At 39.9% G+C, this 20,362-nt stretch overlaps 1 protein-coding gene across 6 annotated transcripts in view; it reads right to left on the bottom strand.

Annotated features, from left to right (window-relative positions):
• si:dkey-71h2.2 (low density lipoprotein receptor adapter protein 1) overlaps positions 1–20,362 on the bottom strand; it is a 76,215-nt gene that overhangs the window by 40,481 nt on the left and 15,372 nt on the right. For 5 of the 6 annotated variants that reach the window (XM_046372467.1, XM_046372470.1, XM_046372469.1 and 2 more), the window contains exons 2-8: positions 16,652–16,794; positions 14,003–14,115; positions 6,526–6,640; positions 6,055–6,127; positions 5,638–5,724; positions 3,433–3,554; positions 1,535–1,569 (exon numbers count right to left, since the gene is read on the bottom strand). In XM_046372467.1, coding sequence (XP_046228423.1) covers positions 1,535–1,569; positions 3,433–3,554; positions 5,638–5,724; positions 6,055–6,127; positions 6,526–6,640; positions 14,003–14,115; positions 16,652–16,794 — 688 coding nt within the window. The remainder of the gene's footprint in view (positions 1–1,534; positions 1,570–3,432; positions 3,555–5,637; positions 5,725–6,054; positions 6,128–6,525; positions 6,641–14,002; positions 14,116–16,651; positions 16,795–20,362) is intronic. The other variant, XM_046372472.1, reaches the window with a different exon arrangement.

Below are 20,362 nucleotides of genomic sequence, written 5' to 3'. Positions count from 1 at the left end.
ACTATCAGTTAAAGGTAAATGGCCCTCCATCATAACAAACACGGAAGCTTCTTTAGCTCCAGGCTAATGCTACACAAATGACTGCTAACTGAAACAGCTACAAATAAAAGGAATACTGTCTTACATATTTTTGTAAAATTATTTTGTTGAATGTAACATAACAACACATTTAATCTGTCTTGCATCAATTTGTATCTGAGACGGAAGGAAACTGAGCTTAAATTGTGTCTGGTATCCTCTTAACATTCTTCACCAGACAAATGACTTACAGATGGACGACTTGTTACACTCACTCTACCTACCAGCAATTACAGAAGCCCAAAGTCATATTTTTAGGGCTGAAGTGACTCTTGAAGAAATTAAATTGGCAATTACAAGACTAAAAGTAGGTAGCTCCCCAGGCGTGAATGGTACAAGGTGGGGAGGTATAAATTAGCACCAATATTAATGAAGATCTATAATTGGGTATAAAAAAAAAGGCAGCTATTTTCCTTATTGCTAAGGAGGGTGAAAACACACAGGAATGGGACCTAACTTATGACCTAAATGTAGACTATGATGGAGAGTTCACATAAAGACGAACACGAGATCACATCAGAAGAACGGTACAGTATTAATAAGATATATAATAAGATGTTGCAGAAAATATTATTAGCCTTGAGAGGCAAAAGTAGCAAATTTTGGTGCTGTCAGACAAATGTAGTGGAATAAAACGCACAATATTTACTTCTGCGATGTCAAAGTAGGAGTAGGAGTGTCAAACAGCACATTTGTCGTGTCGTGCAAAGCAATGGCTCAAGTCAGATCCAGCTACTTAAAACGGCCACTTATTTTGCTTTAATCAGAGCAGACAGCAGCTTTACTCTAAAACTGTCTCGTTTTATTCAGCTCTGCTTTACAACACTTACATTAACTGCAGTTGTTTTGTTGTCTTAACTCAGAAGGAAGCAACTCCAGGCCAACTTACAGACAGTACGCTGAGATAGCATTTTAAACTTTTTTCTTTCTACTGCTAATAGCGGAGGAATTGTACACATTGCTCTTCTAATATCTTTCCAAATGTCTAAAAAATGATAATTTGGAAACCGAACACTAAATGACTACCACACAATCAATATGGCCCTAATCTGTCACCTAGAGACAGTTATTTTCATACATCCTCTCTCCATCAGGTCACTGGGATGGATGTGATGCCATATTTTTGCATGGCGTTTCCCGAGAAAAGGAGACTATTGCATCTCTGAGTCTGTCCATGTGTGTGAATTTCAATAAAAATCTGTGTCAGTCAACGTGTCAGATGAAGGTTTTCTTATCTGAAAGAGTCTGAAAGGCAGCTGACAGTTGACCATCACCCTTAGTGCAACTACTGTTCTTTAAAATTACAGTAGTCAGCATTCAAAAGATGATCTGTCTCTGTTTGGTATTGGCATCAATATTTAAGTATTTAGTGTGCATGAACAATCACATCTCCTTTCATAAATTAAAGAATATGGCCCCAGTGTTCTGCAGACTTGCAGTCATACGCAAAGGTTACCTTGAGAATGCATCATCGAGTCCATCCTCCACGTCCTGTTGAGATGTAAACAATATGAATCAATACACACACACACACAAATTACAATTCTGCTTCTTCTGTGCTTTAATGCCCCTGTGGCTCCTCACTGAGTCAGCTGTCTGTCATAACTTGTTTTATCCAAGTGATACACAAATAATTTAATGCATCATTTTGATGTGTACTTTCTGTTCCAGTCACTGTGACTGTATAACAATATTCATATGAAAATACTGCATAACTTCCATAATGGAGAAGTATGGAAACATGAACTATATAGACAAAAGTATTAGGACACATGGCCATTATACCAACAGGCACTTTAATGACATCACATTCTAAATACATAGACAGATTTTGGCGTGTTTCTGTAGGAAGTTTTGTCCATTTATGCAGTAGAGCATTTGTGAGGTCAGACACTGATGTTGGACCAAAAGGCCTGGCTCACAGTCTCCGCTCAAGTTCATCCCAAAGGTGTTTGATGAGGTCAGGGATGTCAGGATTCTCTGTGGGCCAGTCAAGTCAACCACTCAACCAAACTCATCCAACCATGTCTTTATGGACTTTGCTTTGTGCACTGGGACACAGTCATGCTGGAATAGAAAACGTTCTTCCCCAAACTGTTGCCACAAAGTTGGAAGCGTAGCATTGTCCAAAATGGCTTGGTATGCTGAAACATTATTTCCCTTCACTGGGAGTAAGAGGGCGAGCCCAACTCCTGAAGAACAGCCCCATAAAGAGGTGTGTCAGGGTACTTTTGTCTATATGATGTATGAATAAGGAACACCATATATTTGTGCTCTTTTTCTGCACTAGTTTATGTGAAAGCAAATGGCCATGCATTGTTTTAATTAACGAGATACTCATAGATATGTTAACATAAATATCATTCTGTCCAATTTACACTGAAAATCATATACCTTTAACCTCACGTAAGGCAAAGGTCTAAGGATTTGAAACTACACACCTGAGTGCACAAGTAAGAGAAGTAGGTATTAAATGATCAAGATGGAGGAACAGAATTAAAGAATGAAAGAATAAATTTCATTACAGAAAAATTTCTCATGCTATCAGGAAAAATATGTGACAGCGAATGCATGAATTTGTGTGAGATCAGTCTGTAGAAGAGATAATCTCATGAATATGGTGTCATCTAGTGTTAAGAATCTGCAAGTGAACACCAGGATGAACATGAACATGAACATTTAGAATTAACAGCCACGAGTAAGTGCTCCAATTATAGATAAATAATCAAACAATAAATACTACAGGAGCACTTAGAAATGAATCACATTTTCAATTAGAAAGGAAACTACAGAGGAAAACTGAGCTTGCTGTTATCATTCACTGTCCCCATTTGTCACAATCTGAAAATGAACTTCATGAAGAAAATTTAAAAAACTAAATCAAAATTACTTTGCAGTGGCTTCTTCTGACTACTTAAATCACCTGCCAGGAAAAAAAAAAAAAAACACTGAACCTTTGTTTTGCTGAATTCCTGCTTGGATTGTGTGGCGGAAAATGAAATTTAGAGGAACATTTCTGAAAATAATTGTTAAGGTTTGACTGTTAATTCATCAATGTTTTGTTTGCCCCTACTTTGGTATTCATTCCACAAACCCAGTAAAAGGACATGTAATTTATTTATGTAATTTAAAGTATAACATGTAATTTAAAACCTCACTTAATACCCAGTTTTAAGATGCTTTTTGTGTGCACTGTGTTGCTGTCTTCGAACTTCCAGAGGGAAGAAATTAACTCGGTGCCTCCCTAAAAATACAGCTTATCCCAGACAATCTGATAAACATGACTGATTTAAGCATAATTTTGGCCCAATCAGACCATTCAGCCGCAGTTTGGAGGCAGATGATTTGACCTACCCAAGAGTCATGTTTGATGGGTCGCCTTCGAGTAGGGTTACTACGAGGCGAGCTGAGCAAAGCAGAGAAGAAGGGCCTCCGGAGCTTCTCCTCCATCCCAACGGGCCTTTGTGCCTCTGGATCTGAGGGAGACGACAGGTGTGGATGAGACGTTGACGGGGCAAAAAGGTGGAGGAGCAGTGACAAATGACCATGGAGGACAAAGGAGGGGAAACAGAGAGAGCAAAACAAAAAGACAGGGATACACTGAGTCACTTCTTTGTTTTTTTCTGCAGCACAGAACTGAACCATCATCTCCAGCATGTGGTGCCTGCAGGTTTCTCTGCAACAGGCAGAATTCAAATCAACCCTGTAAAACTTTTCATGGTCTCCCTACGCTCGAGTTACTCCAGAGGCTCTTTGAGGTTTTCACATCACATTTTCTGTCTGTCCTCAGCTGCTTACCCTGGCAGCATTTTAATTGAAAGAAGCTGGAAAGGCCGGCTCTTAACTAACGGCAAACTAAATGGATGATTAAGTCTCAATTTGACGACCTTCTGACCCCCCAAAGGAGTGGAGAACATTCTGACCTATAAATGTCATGGCAACTGGAAAAGTACTTAAAATTTACTGCACCTCTGCATGACTAATGAACAGCGTTATATCAGTTAAATTAATGTGAAAGGGGGGCAAACTACTACTAACTCAGTGTCCTGTGCATGCTAGCAGATGATTTTGGGTTTGTGAGATTATGAAATTTCACGTCTGGAGGAATCTGGTCCTGTGAGGAATTCAAGCACTTTCTGCTTATACTGTCTCACGCAGTTGCCATTTTTACAGTACTAATCAGTACTAACCTTGTCAGTGAGTGAGTTTCTTTGTCTCCAGCCTCATGTAGTAAACTGAGATTACATAATCTTAACCCTCTTGCTCATACTAGAATGACAACACCAGAATTCTTTCAGTGTGGTTACAGCTGTAACATCAACCTCTGCAGCAACAAAAAAACCTGATACTAAATAGTGAAGCTTCTGACAACTTGGTGGAATTTCTCACACTAAATGTTAAGAACTAAATGAGTGCTATTCAAAGTTAAAGTTCACATTTTTAATTACAGTGGAGGGGTAGAATAGAAAACAAACCTGAGTAACTGACAACTTAACAGGAGGTCAACGTGCCAAGTTGTTTTTGCGCCTTAAACGACACAATTCAAAAAAGTAATTGATAGAAAATATCCATTATCCCAAAAGTAAACCTCCCAGTTAGTTCAGCATGGATAATTAGCTGTCAGCTCGAGTGATACAGTCAGTGCCATTAGTTTAATATGGTCTCTCACTAACTGCTAATTGAACAGGCTCTGTTATCAAGTGCTTTGAAGATCAGTTTGCATTTACAGTTTCAGTCCATGATTTGCGTGGAAACTGCATCATGTTGTTAAGATGATAATCAACAGAAGACTTAACAAACACGCACTGACATCCGGTTCCTGTGAGTCATGCTTTGTCTGTATACACTGTAGTCATCATGAAAATCAGTACGAATCATGTGTCCAGTATAGAGTGAGGTAACAGCAGAGATGACCAGAATAATCAGAATGAGTGTGTTTGTGCAAGCAGTCAAGTTATTTTTTTATTTCTTAATGTGAGTATTAGAAGGATGGGTTGACTTTAACCTATTCTGTCTGTTGATGGGTTAGGACACACAGGAAATTTGTCTTGAAAATGTGAGGACGAGTGTTGCATACAAATTTAGCTCTAAAAAGCTTGGGTGGTGTTTACCAGCAAGCTGCACTAGCTCTACGCTCTGAAGTGAGATGAATGCCGCAGCTGTGCTGTTGTCTGTCTGTTTCAGGTGAAAATCTCAGATAGACATACAGGTTGACGTCAAGATCAATACTGCTTCTGACAGCCTGCATAATTTTACAGTTTTACAGTTTTTTTGGCCAAGCATGGTAACTTCCTGGCATGTAAAGCCTGTACAAATGTTTGCTTGGATTAAGCAAAGCAGACATAACATCTTTATTAGTAAGCTTTAAGTTAGTTGTAGAGACAATTTCACAGACAGACAAGTTTCAGTCTTCTCACCTGAATCTGTGCAAGAAAGCAAATACGCATATAATTTACAGTGCAGCCTAATACGAATGAAATCAAATTCCTTGTCATCACTGTTGAGCTCAATTTGATGTGCAGACACACTTTGGATGAGGACAACATAAAGTGAACTTACCTGATGGAACACACTGAGTGTCTGTTGTCTCTGTCTGCCCACTGCTTGCAGCACAAGAACTGCAGGTTCTGGTCTTCTTGCTTTTGTCTGCAGACAGAAAAAACTGGTAATAAAAACTGAACCTGAAGAAATTTATAGCATCTGTGATTGAACTATGTCAGCATGTGAACATTTGGTTGTTAACAACTCAAGCTAAGTGGCACTTTTAAATTCAAGAATTGCAGGAGTGTGTCAGTCATATAATGCAGTGGAGATTGCGGGGGTCAGGATGAAGCCTTTTACCTCAATTCCTTTTGTTGTAAGTTCAATAGAAAGGATAATGTCCCTTCCTTAATTGTATTTTTTCTAAACCTTTCAAGAGGAGAAGCCTGTATTGAACTGTCTTGATGTCGCCTTTCCTTTGTTCTGTAGACTCACCTTCCTGAGCAATCTCCCAAAGATCGAGGGCTACTTTAAAGGCCTGAGCTACCGTTAATGTCACAGCCTGAGCCTGCAGACAAAAGAAATAAAAAAAAGAGGGAAAGAATAAGACAGGAGTTAAACATAAAAACTGAAATCATAATGAATAGTTTGGATTCACTTTAGTGGTCAAGAAAATTTCTTAAACTTAAGCCTGACTATTTATCCTTCTGTAGTAATACATAGATTTACAAATGCAAAAACTTATTTTATATACTAAACCATTAACATTTCTAATCTTACTGACTTCACATAATGGGAGACATACAGTAAGTGTAAACTTGAACTGCCACAAGATGGAGCCACACACCATGTACACCTATGCTACTTGCTGCCTAAGGAGCAGTTCACTGCATGCTACAGACCAACAGCATGTATCCGATACATACAGAGAATTACAGGTAGAGTATAGACAACGAAATCACTTACAATCTTCTTCTTTTGGCAGAGAAATGCATGGCACTCCAGGGTCTCATTGAACTGACTCTGAGAGACATATGCGAAGACCTTATCCTGAGTTTTGTCGGCTGTACAGTATGAGATTCTGGGAGAGAAAAGACAGGAAAACATAAACATTATCCCAGTTTGCCAACACTTTCAACCCACCGTACATAAGTGCACTTAAAATGATACACGAGCAATTGCAGCTGACAGGAACCAATTTATGACATGAATGTCTTAGGGCAAACATCCTTTTTAATCACGGGACACATATACAGTATAAGGACAACATGTACACCGAATTAGCTGCAGCCCTGCTAACCAAACCTCCTACATCAAAGTAAACAATACTGCATACGCGTCAATTTGGGCCGTGACTTTTCTTTTGCGCTCAACCTTTTACATATGCATAAGCAAACCAATCATAGCGGTATGAGAGCAGTGGTTATGAATATTATGCTGATTTAAGTCCCACAGCTGGGAATGGCAGAGACAGGAGACAAACGAGCAACAGTGACATACATAAGAGATGCTCAAAGCTGAGGTGAGCTCTTCCGTACTTTATATTCTTGGATAAAGCATGTGTTTTATGCAAAAAATCAACTCATGCTGATATAACATACTCTGGATTGAGGTTTTTCATGCAAGGCACAGGTGTGTTGGTTGAATCTTATGACAACGTCTGCTTAAAAGTACAGGATTTTGTTGTATTTATACTGCACTTTATACTCTCCCTCAGTGTTTTGTGCTATTTATCGCTTGAGAACATGAACCACTACAGAAAGGAATGTGAAACTGCTGGAAATGAGATGTTGCTGTTCTTTTCTGAAGTAACCTCACTGAACGTTACATAATACAGTGCAACTTCTTTTGAAATATCTGAATTTCTGCTGTCGGTGGGAAATGGAAAGCCTTGGATTACAAAAATGATCTCTGCTGTGACTATATTGCACTTGAGACCTCATCCCCAACAGTCACGGCAGATCTCTCCTGAATCTAATATCTGTTCGAGATATCTGAAAGTCTGCAAATTCACTGATGGCCATGGCCCATTATTTTCAATGGTTATCTAAAAGCAATCTAGACAAAGTCCACCAACCATTCACCTCCCCCCACAACACACTGCAGGGGTTCACTGAAGCGAAGCACACAAACCCGACGGATTTGTTTGGCTTTTGGATTTTATGCAGGCTATTAGAAACCGCATCGATCTCAAGTCACCCTGCATGTCTATGCGAGTTTGCCACCTGAACCAGCTGCACACGGCAGGCTTGTGAGCGATGCACTCGACCTTTGTTGCTATAATTAACAACCTTTAATATAAGCAGCAGAAGGATTGATGCTTTTACTCTCATCACACCAGGTATAAAACCCAAGGGGTTGAAATTGTTTTTCTTCTCGCTAGAACACATCAAATCATCCTATCTCAATTAGACTTACATGCTCAGGGTCTCTGCATGCATACCATCATCATTAGTGAATGAAGACACCATAGGACTGCGGTGAGTAGAGTGTGGATCCCCACATAATCTGCCATCGTTACACAAACTTACACACTGTATACAAAAGGATCTGCACCTGGCAGCCAATCATTTGCTGCCCCCTCTTCAATAGAGGCACTAAAAATGAAGTAATTTTCCTGATCAAACAAACAACAAGAAGAAAATCAGAGAATCACCAGTCTTGAGATTTCCCTCTCAGATTGTTTGCTGGCTTGCTCCGTTGGTACATGACCCACATTGCAATGCCCAGGACACTCTGCTCTGTATTTTCCCCCTTCTCTGCCTGTGCTCTAACTTATATTTGGACTTTAATTGCAGAAAAATGAGCAGAGAGAAAGTTGAAAGAATTGACCTATTTAAGTTTGAAAAACAAGTGTGATTCAACCAAAATACTCTAACTGCTCGATATAAACTAATTATCATCTTGTTGCCATACAATTGACTTTCTAGTTACAGTATAATATTTTGCACAATTTATTTGTGTGGACTTGCTTTGTGTGTGTGTGTGTGTGTGTATGTGTTCATTGACTTTTAATTTGTTTTCCAGTAATATTAATTACTGTATAAATTATTGATGGCTGACAGTAACAGCACAGCCAATAGTTATCAAATCAGTAACTATCAGATTTATTTTTAATGTTAATGTATTACAATAGGTTAGATTTATAACATTAACATTAAAAATACATTTTAAAAAAAGGTCCCACTTTGAAAATGTTCAACAAAGTTAAACAAAGGTTCAACAAAAGGTCCAAATAACAACGGACAGACAAAGACTGCAGCCTGAAGATACAAAGTCTGCAATCACCAGCAAAGCCTGGAACTCAGCACGCTCCTTTTTCTTATCACATATTGCACTAGAGAGATACCCAGAGGTTCTGAGTTTTACAAATGCATTACAACAAGAAGAGCTGTTCATTGTCCACAATATGTTGTCAGACTTCCCCGAACATTCAGCTGTAAGCAAAATGAACAAACAGGCCAGTGCACATACAGTGTGACTAGTCTATGCTCCCTAATATGTATCAACAAGAATCTATAAGAGAGCACAAAATTACATGATGCGATGGTGAACAATATGGATATCATGAAATGTGCATCCCATGCTGTTATCAACAGTGGTTTTATAAATATGAATGAATCACAGTATAACACAGAAAACTCTTCATTATAATATGGCATCCATGTGACAGTAATCTGAATCTATAAACAAAGCCATTTCACTGGAGGGAATACACATGAGATTTTATCTTGTGGCAAAGACACACAAGCTTCCTTCTCTATTTACATATGGAGTGTGATGAACATGTGAATGCACAAAGGTCCCTTAAAAATCTTTGTGCATGCAGATTTCACTCATTAGAAGACAATTGGTATTAAAAAAAAAAACAAAATAAAACAAAAAAACAGTCAATTACTGTCACCAGTGTCACCGCTGTGCCACACAATGGATCACAAAACAAGCCTTCAGCTTGAAACAACAAAAGAAAAGAAATAATTAACTGACAGCATCGCAGAGTTTTCACTAAGCTCGAACAACAGAAGCTGAGCTGTCAGTCTGCATCACATCTCCAGAGGGGCTCTGTGGACCGCAAGCCTTTGATCCCCTCACTGCGTAGAGCACCGGTGTTTGTGAGGCAGATCAATGGAAATATTTCAATATTTACAGTACAAAGCCTGAATAGGGACTTCAAACATCAAAGCCTCAAATTCTCTATAAACAGTGATTAAAACAGGTATGCTTTTTAACACAATGAACTACTTTGGTTCAACTTTTTTTTTACCAAACATGAGAGCAATAATGAGAAACAGCACTTTGCGTTTGCTGCATGAAAGCAGTCGACAAAACACTTTTGCATAAATGGTGAGGAGGGCTGGGGGGGAGAGAGTGCGCAAACAAATTTGAAAAATGGCAAAATAAACACCAGCACATATATGTGCATATTGCACTGTTCAGGAATCCTGCAGACAACTCAGAGCGACATGCATCATTAGCGGGCTGTGTCAGTTACAGCTACGGTTCTACTTTTTTTGACCTGTGTGTTTTTGCTGATTGATATGCTGGTCGGTCTCTGAGAGCTCTTGTCAGAATATGAATCAGTCCAGATGGAAGCTCACAACACCTCACAATGTGCTGCTCATTGGGAGATGCATCACTGTCTGCATGTTTGTTCATAAACTGGAAATAAAAATACCAAGGGCAAATAAGACAGCAAGACTGTATTAGTTTTGATACCCGATTTAGCCTGGTTCTGTCCAAATTCTAAAAAGCCACCCTACCAGAACTTTTAAAACCCCAAACTCACAAGTTAACATGTTATATGTTGTTTATTGTCTGTCTAAAATCTACAAAAACTGAAGTGTCACATCATCGCAATGGGTTTTTATGAGCTTATTCACATATACTTTTCAACAGAGCCAGGCTAGCTGTTTCCCATTGCTTTCCATCATCATGCTAAGCTAAGCTAATCAGCTGCAGGCTCAACAACCCTTCAAGTTTCATGTATTAATCATTCTACAACAGACCGCTGCAAAATGAAGAGCAAGTCCCTTTATAACACACAAGAAAAAAATGGTGATTATATAGCATGATTGTTAAGCATGGGTTAAAGAGTCTCACAGTGTGGTTTAGCTCTCGGCCAGCAGTTATACCTACAGCAGCATGAGATGACAGCTGATGATAACATCTGAGTGTCTGATGCTGCAAATTAGATGTGCTGTAAAGTGTTCTGTCAAAGCTGCTGAATTCATCACTCATTCATCAGTCTGTTCTATTGTAAAAACTTTAATGCCAGGGATGCAGGGTGGCATGATGGTATGTGTGTGGGTGGATGGGGTGGGAGGGTCATGGCTGTGAGGATCCTATTTCCAACACGATGCATAATGTCTTTCTGTCTTGTTTTCTATCCCCCACTAAGCTCCCCCCTGAGGGATACAGCCCCACTTCCACTAAGTCTGAATACACAATTAACTCCACAAACACGCACACATTTCCAAACACACTGACTGTGTCAAGTTCATACCTAAATGCTCACATGTCCACCCATGCATGGGCATACAGTATGTGCCCACATACACACACACACCCCTTGTGTATCTAACTCTTTCTCCCTTATTTATTATGCACAACAAACAGTCTGATTTGATCCATTCTCTTATACCCACTCCACTTTCTTTCACCCTTCGCTTGCTTTTCTGGCCAATAAATGGATTATGTGCAACTAAAATAAGACACAAGAGAGTAGGAGCAAGTGGGGAGAGGGGATGTAAGAAGGTGGAAGTGGGGGGTGGGGCCGCATAAAGGGGATACATCAACCCTCAGTCAACTCAAGTGCTGCATGTGGCCCCTCAAATCTCTCCTGTGTCATTACCTGGGAATACTGGCAAAGACTGGCAGCATGAGTTTCAAAGTGCGCTATTGGCCGTGGGTATTCCTGCGTTCGGAGCTCTGTTTATGTTAATATGAGCAGGAAAGAAAAATTTCTTTCTAGACATTAAAAAGGAAAGGGGGAGGAGGGGAGGGTAAGATAAGGAGAGAAGAGAAAGAGATCAAAGACCAGGCTGATTCCCCTGGTCTGTGGTCTGTTACCACTGATAAGGTGGATCAGAAAGGGATGAAGACCTGTGTGCACGCGCACACACACACACACACACATACATACATACATAAACACTCTAGGGCTGGGTGGTACGCTGGTGTCACAGTCATCAATGGTGTGATGTTGTGCTACAACACAGATTTTAATTTTAATTTTTTTTTTTTTCTTTAATTTTCACTTTATGCAGAAGTTCAGTTCTGGTCTGAATTCTTATCCTTGTCCAGACACAAGGAAGCTACAGCCACAACAGAGCAAACCCTTGTTTCAAAAAGATGTGGCAGCTTACTTCACTTACTCATATCTTGTTCAATTAAAAAAAAATCATCCAACACGAAGCAAACTACAACAATGTCCAGCCTTTCGTGGAAGCAGAAGACGGAAACACACTGAAATCTGTATTGTTATTTAAAAAATATGCATGCTTGAGAACACGAAGAGGTAATCTATAATGAGCACAAGTGGGACCAGAAGCGCCAGCAGAGCACGTCCCAAAACCACTGCTGCTACTTCTTACGACAAAAGATGGAAAATTGTTACTTGGACAATCATGCTATACATCACAAAGACAATGGTGCCCATGCAAACTAGGGAGAGATGGATTCAGGTATTTGGTTCGAACTCTGGACTCAAGGCTTGCCAATCACTTCAGTGGCAAAGAAGAAGAAGAACCCATCTATACCACACTGTACTGTAATATATTTTGGCTTTTTTGCAAAATAAATGCAGAATACTCTCCCATGTCTCTGATAAGGATACATATTGCTTACTTATTTTATTCAAATATCAACTTATTTACATAAAGGGACATGTCAGGCTCCTCTGTCCTCTATTGACCACCTACAAGTGAAATACACTGTGATATTAATTTTAGGTCATATCGACCATCCCAGCACACACACACACACACACACACTGTCTTTGTCTGTATCACAGTCCAACCATATGATATTTAGGCAGTAATCCTCAATGACATGAGGCTCAGGCCAAATTTACAGGATGTTTGTCGGGGAGCGGAAGCCAGCCAAACATATCACAGTCCACACACAGACATGTTTACTTCACTGATTCAGTAGAATGAAACCTAGCATGGTGCTGTAAAAGCTTTACCTTCATTGACACAGAGAAACAGCAACAGACACCCCCCTCAGCGACCCCCTCCTGCCCTCCCATTATTGGTTTCTGAGTGAATTGATTGAGCATGAGCCTAACAACAAGCTCTGAGAAAAAAAAACTGCAAAAGGAGCCCAAGCACTGGGCAGTGGAAAGTGACCTACATAGAGGATATCGGTTTCTGTGTTTATTAGACGAAGCCGGGTCTTTGTTTTTACGACTCAACTTGGAGGAGTACCAGCTTTGGCAATGAACCCTTTGATAAGAAGAAATAAAAGGAATAACAAGAATTTATTTCATGAACATTCATTTAATAAACCCATGTTAAGTGCTTATATGAATATTTTAAGTCGCATTCCTTATTGTTTTTGCATGATGTGTTCAGTTGTTTCATGAAGCCAGTAGTCCTGAATGAGGTCACTGCTACTTGTAACATGTAAAAGCACAAAACATGAAATAAGCTTTCTATTGAACAGGTAATAGTTCAGCACAGTGACAGCATAAAAATACACGTACTGAATAGCAAGTTTTGAGTTTTGAATCTGACTCATCACTCAGCATGCCTCTCTGTATAAACCGATATTACTTCAGTGTTTTTCAAGTAAATCTTCAGTCACGCTACCACCCGTGTGAGGTGGTACTTAAGCACATGCTCACATTGACAATGCTTGCTAACGTGTCTATGTTTAGCAGGTATAGTGTTCAAACTGCTAGGTTAGTGTGTTAGCATGCTAAAAAATGGTAATCAGCAATTAGTGCTTTACAGAAAGTGCAGTTGAGTTTGATTTGAATGCAATTAAGTCTTAAACAAAAGTATTGGATGATAATAATTTCTACCTGATGGTGGTGCTTAATGAAGTTACCAAAGTGACTACAATTCATCCTAAGGGATATGAATGTTTGTACTAAAGGCTATTTTCAATCCATCTAATAGCTCAGATATTTCACTCAAAACTACAAATATCAACCTCCTGATGGCACTAGAATTAGAGCTGAAGTCAGGGAATAACCAAAGTCAGAGATTTTTATGATCTGGGAAACATGAATGTCTATACAATTTCATGGCAATCTATCCAGAGTTTATTGAAAAGTTTCAGTCTGGACCAAATGGGTGGACTGGCTTACAGACAGCCATGCAGCTAGCAAGGCTAAAAATACCTGAGTACTTGAATGGGAATCTGCAGTGCTTGTCTCAGTCAGCTAAACAACAGTTCACAGTTCTGTTTAACTTGAATTCAGTAGTTGTTTATTTACCTGTATATGGAGACATCTTCTATGAGGTCTGTAGTCTCTGTGTCTGTGATGATGATGCCTTTTGGTGAGACTGTCAATGTCACTTTCCGAAACTTCTTAGCACTGGCTCTGGCCTGAGGATTTGAAGCATAAAAACACATGTGCACATTAAAATCAGGCCGAGGAAATCAGAGCTTACAGACAGAGTGAGCCTGTCACTCTGACATAAACATGAAATGACCTTACTTCTGATTAAACAGCAAGCAACAACCCTGAAATGTGACAGTAGCTGCTGAGCAAAATTAAGCAGCATGCATGAAAATGTCCCAGAAATGTGGAGAATTTATAAAAGGTGACAGAACAGGGGGGGAGGAAAGCTGCAATGTGGAGCCCAGAATGAGAACTCGAGGTTGGGCTGGCAGCCACCGAATCCCCCTGCTGCTCTGCTCCATCTGGAGTTTCAGAAAATACGGCCATAGTGCTGAGCTTGTGGTCTGTGAGAGCGCCTGTTGACAATGACAATGACCTCCTTACCATGCAATTAGATAGCAAATGAGAACAGTTTAGTTTCAACACCCAAATGATATCAGATTAAGAATCAGTGGAGTGTCTATGAGGGAATACGGAGAAAGAGGGGAAATTACAGGAAACAATTTCATCATTTATTGCACATTTCTACCCTCACCCTACACAAGGACTCTTTTCATCTTTGCATGAGGTGAAAGAAAGTCCAACACTGAGGAGAAGCTGAGGATAAAAAGGAGTGGAGTCTTTGCTCAAACAAAAACTAGGTCTTGTGAAGGACAACAGGAATGGTGTCGTGGCTTGCTGTAGGAGCATAAATGCCCTGGAGATGATGGCTACAACAGCATATCCTGCTTAAATCCACTGCTCTTACAATGTAGGAAACTGGCATTACAACAGGGAGGGAAAGGGTTCTGTGGCTGACTGCGGCAGTTCTTTCATGTAGGAAGTGCTAATAACCACATTTTCTTCTGTCATGTTACTCAAGTCATGCCACAAGGCGAAAACCAATCTGTCAGCTTGAGATACGCCAAGTTCAGCCTTTCTCCATACGTTTGGTTCCTCTGTCTTGTCTTATCATTCCTGACTGAAGCATGTAGCAAATGGAAATGTCACAAATGCATTCAGTAATCCCATTCAGGTTGACTGGTTTCCAAGGGAACAGACAGAGACAACTGAGTTGCCTTTTTCTGTCCTGGTGTAAATCAATTGAATCTTAATCATGTCATTAGGTTGGGTTCTGTCTCCAAATGAGAACTGGGAGCTTTATGATTTGGCTTCCTGTGCTTCCTGGCTTTTGTTTCTGCAGAGAAAGCCCCTTCAACCCATAGGACATTCTTAATGTTGGTGAAAAGGTTTGCAAGCGCGTGAGCATGAACTAAAAATGAGAGTAGGAAATATGAATATAATGTATAAGTTTGCATTAAAACATGCAGATAAATGGGGTATTTGTAAATCTCCAAACTCACACAACAATCTTTTCACAATATTCAAAACAGGCATGTGAAAACTGACAGGATTCTTAACTGATATAGAAAAGCATGTTCAGAAATCCCCTGTGTAAGTAAACATCACACTGATTTGACTGCTGCACATGTGCCGACCTTGATAATCTTGGATTAGCAGTTTCCATGATGATACAGATGGTTTACTCACTTTAAAAGTTATTCTGGTGCATAGTTAAATATTTTATGAAACACTTCAATTAACTTTTTACCAGGTGTGGACAGTTTGTCGTACATGCCACACTAATCCAGGAAAACTGAATCAGGTGACTGTGACCACAATCCATGACAGTTTTCTGGCTAAAGGGAATACAAATGCTGAGCTGTGACAGATTGAATTACAGAGGACATTTTAAATTTAGTTGTATTCATTGTACTGTACTTCAGTTGTGATGCAACAGTTTAGAATTTTATCATAAATTACCAGTCTGACAAAATACTGCCCTGGGTCCTCGGAATAACATGGATTAAAAACTAAATTAGTTGAGCATTCCCCTTTTAAGTCTCTCGGATAATATGTGTTGCAGTCTGAGGCTGTAATTTCACAAAACCACAAGAGAATTTCTATAAAAAGCATCGCTGTGATTGAAATCTTCACAATGTCACTCTTGAAATTTCAGGCATCTGTCAAAGGTGCTGACCTTGCCTACATAAAGAAAAAACGCTGCAACAGACCACATTCTTAATGGGTCGTTAAACTGAAACATGATCCATTAAACCCCAGCTTGTCAAAGCATTCAAACCAAAGTGGTTTTGATGAGGACAGCCACATGATACATGCATAACAAACTGATAAGCAGGCACGGAGCTTAAAATGTCTTTGTTTTCCTTCACTTAACAGAACACACACACACACACACACACACACACAGAGAGAGTGAGACTGACAAAGAGTATGAAGTAGACCATGTAAAGAAAAAAAAGAATGAGAAACACGCACAAGCACACACACTTTACTGGGCTACACTGGCACCAGATCCTGACCTTGCCTAAAGAATTTTATACAACATTGTTTGCAAATATCAGTGCAGTCATATGTACTATATTCAGTACTTACAACAAAATCCAGGTCTAGTATGCAGGATTTGTCAAACAGTGACTGTATGTGTCAGAGCTTCCATTATAAGGTTGTATGACTCACCATAGCAACAATTCTGCGAATGGCCGCTGAGGCCATGTCCTCTCCTTTGGGCTGGCCCACCAGAGTCATACCCAGGTACTTCACATTGAATACCATCCCCTCGAGCAGAGTCTCCTTGGTGTCCGTCCAGTTCTCTGGCAGCTCTGGTTGGACAAAAGGAAAAGGACACAGGAAATTATCAACAAGTTCTGTTGTGGCCGAACAAGTCCACATAATTGGAAGAATTTAGCAGCTAGAGGTGATTCTGGAGTAAGATACTCGATTGTTTGGGTCTTATTCACAGGTTGTCAAATACAGACAATCAGGGAATGACAGTCAAAAAACTTTAAACGTGCTTCACAAAATACGGGTCCAGAAACACACAACTATCGTCTTTTCGAACACTTGTGGATGGATGCTTGCAAATCATGAATAAACATCACATAAACCAGTTAAATAGTCAACTTTTTTTTTTTTTTAAAGAGTATTCATTTGTCAGGAAGATCATCTTGATAGAAATGTTTCACAACTCTTAAAATATAAATTTAAATCTGTCTTTTCAAGGGAATGTCTTCATTGCGAAGTTTTGTCGAGCAGACTGTTTACGGTACTAAGCACAGACAGCATGAGAGTTGGCAGAATAACGTCACAGCTGAGCAGATATTGTTGTGGATATGCAGTCAGACTTTGCACAAATCACATGTTGTATAATGATTACACAAAACTTTTAATATAAAATTATGTTTTGTTGGAGTGCTTAAAATGTTTCACTGTTTCTATGTTTTTACCGCAGTTATGTAAAGGGAAAAACTGAAAACTGCATGTAATGGACTTTCAATTTTTAGTTTGCGCATGCAACTTTAGTGAGAGAATAAACACAAGGTAAAATATAATATAATTAAAATCCATAATTGATTCTTACATTTCACACACTGCTTTGAATGTATTTTATATCCAATCAACCGAGATATGTTACCATTTCCAAGTGAATAAGAAGCTAAAGTTTCTGTAGTAGAGAGAAAGACAGAAACTGCAGCACAGTCCTCGCAATTCCATTATGAGCTATGCTCTGATAGACTCCACAGAAGCGCTGCAGTGTCCTGCTGTTGCTGTGATTTCCAACAGGTAGCACCACGCTGTCCTATAGCTGACGACTGTAGGCAGGCTGAGGCTACTGCGCCCATGCAGAGAATTTAAAATATCTCTTAACAACACCTGGACATCCTGCAGTGTTTCAGTGTAGCATCAGGAGAGAAGAATAACTTACAAAACGCTGCAACAGACCCCATGTCATGGCATGTCAAAGCATTCTTTAAACACCAAAGTGGATTTGATGAAGACAGCCACATGATACATGCGTAACAAACTGATAAGTAGGCACGAAGTTTAAAATGTCTTTGCTTTCCTTCACTTAACAGACTATCAAAAAGAGCATGTAGAGGAAAAAAAAGAACGATAAACTCGCACAAACACACACACTTTGCTGGGCTACACTGGCACCAGATTCTCCACATGGGCTGAGCCATCTGTCACTGGCAGGCCCCATGCAGCTGTGAAAGCGAACAGCATCGCCTAACAACGTTTCCAACAACTCTGAATTATTAACTAATCTTCAATCACACTATGGAGGCTGCTTCAAAACCAGAGAGCATATTTGATGTTATTCAATGTGACTGCTTGGGTACATGGTGGACAGTGAATATGGTTTATTGTTTTTGACCGATGAGAGTCGAAGTTGTGCCTTTCCCACTTAAAGCATCTCAAACAGTAAATGTGCTGCTTTCACTGTTCTGAGCCAGCAGGGTCACAACCATTTAAGAGAGGTTCTTTAATGCTCTATTGATCCATGAGGGAGACATTCATCCCCCCCTCCAAAGAGGTCAGAGGTCAGGTTCAGCTATAGAACAGCACAAAAGGTTTCGATCTAGACTCATGTACTTGCTCATACCAATTCCAGCCTTTTGGGCAGTATCGCAGGCACGTCTGATACTACCTGCATGGGCCTGCACCACTCGTGACGAATAATTGGTTAACTTTTTAGTGATAAAGTGATAAATCTTTCACCATCATCATCATCATTGTAAACTGTATACACCATGATGGAAAGGAAAGCAGGGCCAGTGTCGCAGCAGTAATTAAAGGGACCCTTCACCTAAATGATGTGATGTATACTTTCTCTCTAATAAAATGGAACTGGAGGCATTTCACTTGTACTGCTCAAAGCAGCACAAAATAAAGAAAGAAAGAAAATATTTTACTGCAGCAATGTCTATTTCCAGAAATCACAACCTGGTTACTCAAGATAATCCACAGACCTTGTTGTGAGCCATTTTATGGAGGAGCTATTTTCTTTCGACTAAACTACACCAAATCACCTCTCAGAAGGAAACACGCTTTTGCTCATGGATGAAGGGCTCATGCTTGTGACAGGACAGGATGTAATGTTAATGGTGTCTTCCTCAGCTGAGCTGTAAGCTTAGCTAGCTTAGTTAGTTTTGTACACTTTCCTCTGCGCACAACAAGGTCTTTGGACTATTTTGAATTTTTTTTATATTACAGATAATAAGAAAAACATGCACTTTGATTTTGGGGTGAACTCTTCCTTTGGGGGGGGGGGGGGGCTTAGCGATGGGTCAATGCCAAGCAATTAAAATAAACTCAACCTAAATCAACTCTAACATCAGCCCTTCAGTATAGTTTGGGTCATCACAAGCTCAGACACAACAACTCCTGGTCAAAAGATTTGCTGCATGGTTCAATTCTTTCTTTCAAATGTCACAGCACTACAAAGCTAAAGCACCACAGTCCATACTGTGCCATCACCAGGCTGCACCCATGAATTATTAAAAAGCTTCATGTTGATGCTGCAGGGTTTCCAACATATTATCCCCCCAAAAGAGAAACGCTTAAATTTTTAATAAATCCTGTGTGAGAGCCTATTGAGAGACTGATAAGAGTGACAGGAACAAATGCCGGCTAATTGGTTGAACAGAATAAGACCGAAGTTTAAAATTTGAACTTTAATTTCTTTTATACACTGTACATTTGTCATGTGTTTTTGTGTGTGTGTGTGTGTGTGTGTGTGTGTGTGTGTGTGTGTGTGAGTCCAGGTGATCCAATATAAAACAGCACAAAACAAGATTAGGGAGGGTGAGGCAGCAGTGGTGGTGGTGCACTGGTGACGTTTGCGTCAGTATTAAGCTGATGCCTGGCAATACTTTCACACCCAGGCTGTTGCAGCAAGTGCACTGATTCCATTATGTTCACACAGAAGCCTAACAGCTGGGACACACACACCCAAAAGAAATCAATGTATTACAATGAAGGCATGGAGCGATGACATTGTGCTGCACTGAACCTCAGGTTATAAGTTATACTGTTGCCCGGAGATGTTGAGCACAGTAACATATTCAACACTGTTGAATGAACTACCGCCAAGTGCAGTGTTTCACAGTAGCTGATTTTACTGTATAACCGGCACCATGTGCTCTGCATGCCTTCGGCTACATGCATGCGATCACCAGCTGTCTCTTAGAGCTCCGCACCGAGTAATTTAATTTCGAATGAGAAGTCAAAATCGCACCCGGGTGAATTCTGCCCCGGATGAACACCTCCAGTGACTGTTAATTAATAACACAAACAGGAGCGCACAGATATGCACACTGGCACAGTATAAGACATAAGAGCATATGCAAGAGCTTTGGTTTTCCCAGGATACAATCATCTGAGTAA

The sequence above is a fragment of the Scatophagus argus genome, chromosome 19 (genome assembly GCF_020382885.2).
Source record: "Scatophagus argus isolate fScaArg1 chromosome 19, fScaArg1.pri, whole genome shotgun sequence".
NCBI lineage: Eukaryota > Metazoa > Chordata > Actinopteri > Scatophagidae > Scatophagus > Scatophagus argus.
Note: the sequence above shows the minus strand (reverse complement) of the source record. Positions and strands in the feature narration are given on the sequence as shown.